This window comes from Conger conger, chromosome 9 (genome assembly GCF_963514075.1).
Source record: "Conger conger chromosome 9, fConCon1.1, whole genome shotgun sequence".
Classification (NCBI taxonomy): domain Eukaryota; kingdom Metazoa; phylum Chordata; class Actinopteri; order Anguilliformes; family Congridae; genus Conger; species Conger conger.
The window spans coordinates 8,087,523-8,092,522 of NC_083768.1; the positions used below are offsets into that span (position 1 = coordinate 8,087,523).

Below are 5,000 nucleotides of genomic sequence, written 5' to 3' on the forward strand. Positions count from 1 at the left end.
AAAGAACACAAGATGAGGAAAAAATACAAATAACAGGAGAGGGAGACCGTTACAAAAAAAAATCACATATTCAAAAAGCATGTGTCCAAGAACCACATGTGAAGAATACACATGCAAACAATTTAAATAATCTCATGAGATGTGAACGGGAAAAGGTATCCTACGCTATATGAAGTCACATCTTGCGTTCTCACATATGCACACATGAAAATAGACGATGAAATAGTTTATGAAAATGTTGAATTCACCGTAAAGGAGGAGAGAGAAAAAGACAGATAAAGATAAAGAGAGTGAGAGAGGGAGGGAGAGGGAGAGAAAGAGAGATTAAATATAGAGAGAGAGGGAGGGAAGGAGAAAGAGAGATTAAAAATAGGAGAGAGAGAGAGGGAGGAAGAAAGAGAGAGACCTTCGACACAGTTTGTGGAGAAGAAGCAGATGTTGCGTGTCTCCAGTGGGTTCTCGTGGGTGAACTCTGGAGAGCGAGTCTGAGGCTCAGACTCCCCTGTCAGGGATGAGTTATCCACCTGAGAGAGAGAGCGAGAGACATTAACACTGCACTGAGAGAGAGAGAGAGAGAGACATTAACACTGCACTGAGAGAGAGAGAGAGAGAGAGTGAGAGACCTTAACACTGCACTGAGAGAGAGAGAGAGAGAGTGAGAGACCTTAACACTGCACTGAGAGAGAGAGAGAGCGAGAGACCTTAACACTGCACTGAGAGAGAGAGTGAGAGACATTAACACTGCACTGAGAGAGAGAGAGAGAGAGACCTTAACACTGCACTGAGAGAGAGAGCGAGAGACCTTAACACCGCACTTAGAGAGACATTAACAGACTGTACATAGAAAGAAAGAGAGAGAGAGAGACTTTAACACTGCACTGAGAGAGAGAGAGATTAACAGACTGTACTTAGAGAGAATGAGAGACATTAAAGTTGTCATTTCTCTGTTGAGCAAAAAGAAGAGAAAGAACTGCGCATCTAGTGGTGGAGGTTTTCTAACGGCATATTATTTGCATAGATTGATTCTGATTGCACATTCAGGTGCCTTTGGTTAAGCCACAGCTCAGATGTGGTTGATTTAATCAATGAGGAGGTACCTAAGGTTACACATGGAGGCACAAATCCATTCAGCCTCTGGGCTGTGTCATTCAGTAACTCAGACTGGCTATTTCCTCTTAATTTATGAAAGGTGCCTTGTGTCAGTATCTGTCCATATGTCCATCCTTCCATATCTTTGTAAATATATTAATATCTCTGCGCATATGTTCATGTCTCTGTGCAGACCGTATTTCTCTGCATTTCTCCCTGTGCACATGTGCATATCTCTGTGCATACTGTATCTGTGTGGTTTTCTTTGTGCATATTCCCATATTTACTGTACATATGCACATGTGCATATCTCTGTGCATACTGTATCTGTGTGGTTTTCTTTGTGCATATTCCCATATTTACTGTACATATGCACATGTGCCTATCTCTGCGCATACTGTATCTGTGTGGTTTTCTTTGTGCATATTCCCATATTTACTGTACATATGCACATGTGCATATCTCTGCGCATACTGTATCTGTGTGGTTTTCTTTGTGCATATTCCCATATTTACTGTACATATGCACATGTGCCTATCTCTGCGCATACTGTATCTGTGTGGTTTTCTTTGTGCATATTCCCATATTTACTGTACATATGCACATGTGCATATCTCTGCGCATACTGTATCTGTGTGGTTTTCTTTGTGCATATTCCCATATTTACTGTACATATGCACATGTGCATATCTCTGCGCACGCTGGGTCTGTGTGGTTTCCTTTGTGCATATTCCCATATTTACTGTGCATATGCACATGTGCATATCTCTGCGCATACTGTATCTGTGTGGTTTTCTTTGTGCATATTCCCATATTTACTGTACATATGCACATGTGCATATCTCTGCGCATACTGTATCTGTGTGGTTTTCTTTGTGCATATTCCCATATTTACTGTACATATGCACGTGTGCCTATCTCTGCGCATACTGTATCTGTGTGGTTTTCTTTGTGCATATTCCCATATTTACTGTACATATGCACATGTGCATATCTCTGCGCATACTGTATCTGTGTGGTTTTCTTTGTGCATATTCCCATATTTACTGTACATATGCACATGTGCATATCTCTGCGCACGCTGCGTCTGTGTGCGTTGCTCTCCGCTCTCGGCTCTGCGACGCGGTACCTTGCAGCCGTTGGAGGAGACGACCCTCAGGTCTGCCGGGACTCTGTCCCCTCCCTTAATCTCCACCAGGTCTCCCAGCACCACGTTCTCAGCATTAATCTGCAGCTTCTCCCCTTCCCGGATCACCAGCGCTTGCTGAGAGAGAGGGGGGGGGAGAGAGAGAGAGGAGGAGAGAGAGATCGAGAGCGAGGGTGAGAGAGAGGGAGAGGGAGAGAGCAAGGGAGAGAGGGAGAGCAAGAGAGAGGGGGGAGAGAGAGAGAGCGAGGGAGAGAGGGAGAGAGAGAGGGAGAGGAAGAGAGAGGGAGGGAGGGAGGGAGAGAGAGTGAGAAGGAGGGAGTGAGAGAGAGGGAGAGAGCAAGGGAGAGAGGGAGAGCAAGAGAGAGAGGGAGGGTGGGAGAGGGAGAGAGAGAGAGGGAGGGAGTGAGAGGGAGAGAGAGAGGGGGGGAGAGAGTGAGGGAGGGAGAGCAAGGGAGAGGGAGAGAGAGGGAGAGAGAGAGAGGAAGAGCGAGGGAGAGAGAGAGAGGGAGAGTGAGAGAGAGGGAGGGAGAGACAGAGGGGGAGGTAAACATGGGGGAGAGAGATAAACAATATTACTACACTATCATCTGTGTTCATTGTTAATATTGACTAGTTGCTGCAGTACACTGTAAACTAAATGTATCTTTTGGGGGGTTTGTTGTTGTTGTTATTTGCAACCAATGTATCTCAATGTGAGGGAGAGAGAGAAAGAGAGAGGGAGAGAGGGGGAGTGGGAGGACAGAGAGAGAAAGACTGGAGGCGAGAGGGAGTATGAATGTGAATATACCAGGGTCTCCTCCTAGTCCTTTGTAACACCAGCTATGCTCACATTGTTGACAAGAGCCTGTCATTAACTAAATATTTAACATTTCCAGAATTCAGACAAAAGCGTGTCGGAGGTTCACAGTGCTCCGCTCACAATCAGTAGCTGCAAAAACAACATCTGTTAGTGTCACATTGCTATTATTAGAGCTCCTTAAATACTTTAGCATGCCGTAATGCCAGGCTCCATATTACAGTCCTTCATGTAACACTTATTAGCCTCTCAAATGAAAGGCCTGTCTGCATTTATTAACGCTCCCCCCACCTAAAAAAAAAAGGTAAATGCTCCTCTACTGAACACTTACTGGCCCCCAAAATTAAACCCCCAGTGTGTTTGGTAGCAACCTAAATTAAGCACTCAATAAAATACAATAACACTTAATACAGCAAAACTCAGTTAGCTCTTAGTCAGGGCAACATAGAGATATATGATACCCCCCTCCCTCGTTAACACTATCTTACTGACCCTCCATATTAGACCCAGTCCTGCTAGTCTAAGCATATATCTTTCCAAAGTAAATAGGCTAGAATCCCAGCACAGGGCACCCAGGCTGTTTAATCACACACAGTGATAAAGTACGCAAATGGCTCAATAATTTAGGGGCACATGACCGTACCTGAGGAACCATGTTCTTGAAGGAGTCCATGATCCTGGAGCTCTTGGCTTCTTGGTAGTATGAGAAGCAGCCGGTGATGATGACCACGGTGGCCAAGACCACGCCCAGGTACAGCTGGAGGGAGCGAGAGAGGAAGATCAGCCACGCTCTGTGTTCTTATGTTCTGATGAAGATGAGGATGGTGATGGTGGTAGTGTTGGTGGTGGTAAAGAAGGTGTTAATGTTGGTGTTGATGTTATAATGATGATGATGATGATGATAAAGTTGGCTATCAAGGTGATGATGATAATGATTATGACGTCAATGGATATGGTTTATGAAGGTGATATCAGTACTGGTGATGATGATGATGATATGAGTGATGATATGATGAAGATGATGATGAAGAGGATATGAGTGATGAAGATGATAATGATGATGATATGAGTGATGAAGATGATAATGCAGGTGATGATGATGATTATATGAGTGATGATAATGCAGGTGATGATGATGATGATATGAGTGATGAAGATGATAATGCAGGTGATGATGATGATATGAGTGATGAAGATGATAATGCAGGTGATGATGATGAAGAGGATGAGGAGGAGGAAGGTGACGCTCACGTTGTCGTTGGCGGGCTCGTCCTCAGTGGCAGCCTGGATGCTGTAGGCCAGGAAGCAGAGGATGGCGCCGATCCAGAGCAGGATGGAGAACCCGCCGAACAGCTGGCGGCAGAACTTCACCCACTCCGGCGTGGTGGGGGGCGGTGTGAGCGCGTTGGGCCCGTCCCGAGCCAGGATCTCCAGCGCCTGCCTGTTCGTCAGGCCCTGGAGACAGTCAACATGAGCAACGGTCACCGTGGCCAAGGGTTACCATTAGCAACAGTAACCATGAGCAACAGTCACCATGACCAAGGCTTACCATTAGCAACAGTAATCATGAGCAACAGTCACCGTGGCCAAGGGTTACCATTAACAAAAGTCACCATGAGCAACAGTTACCATTGACAACAGTCACCATTAGCGACTGTCACCATTACCAACAATTTCCATTAGCGACAGCCACCTTGGAGTATTCTACTGCAGCAGAGTCTTAAGTTCAGTTCAATTCATTACTTTACTGTCCCTACCCTACTGGGGAAGCTTATTTTGCAGCAATACTATACAGTAATACATGGCATCTGGATGCAGTCACACAAGTTGGCTTCATTGGTTTTGACTGACGGGTGTGGTGTGTTTGCGGCCCAGGTGAGCTGAGGTACAGGTGTACGGGGATTCCCACCTTGGAAAGGTCCACTCCGTAACGCTCACTTAACTCCGCTAGCGTCACCTTGTGGTCAT

General features: G+C 45.6%; 1 protein-coding gene across 1 annotated transcript in view; it reads right to left on the minus strand.

The window, feature by feature from the left end:
* The window catches only part of atp1a2a (ATPase Na+/K+ transporting subunit alpha 2a), a 25,144-nt gene that overhangs the window by 18,110 nt on the left and 2,034 nt on the right, over positions 1-5,000 (minus strand). Inside the window, exons 3-7 of the mRNA XM_061255257.1 lie at positions 4,942-5,000; positions 4,284-4,487; positions 3,676-3,789; positions 2,219-2,353; positions 407-524 (exon numbers count right to left, since the gene is read on the minus strand). The exon at positions 4,942-5,000 is cut by the window's right edge and continues 1 nt beyond it. Of these exons, the coding sequence (XP_061111241.1) occupies positions 407-524; positions 2,219-2,353; positions 3,676-3,789; positions 4,284-4,487; positions 4,942-5,000 (630 nt within the window). The remainder of the gene's footprint in view (positions 1-406; positions 525-2,218; positions 2,354-3,675; positions 3,790-4,283; positions 4,488-4,941) is intronic.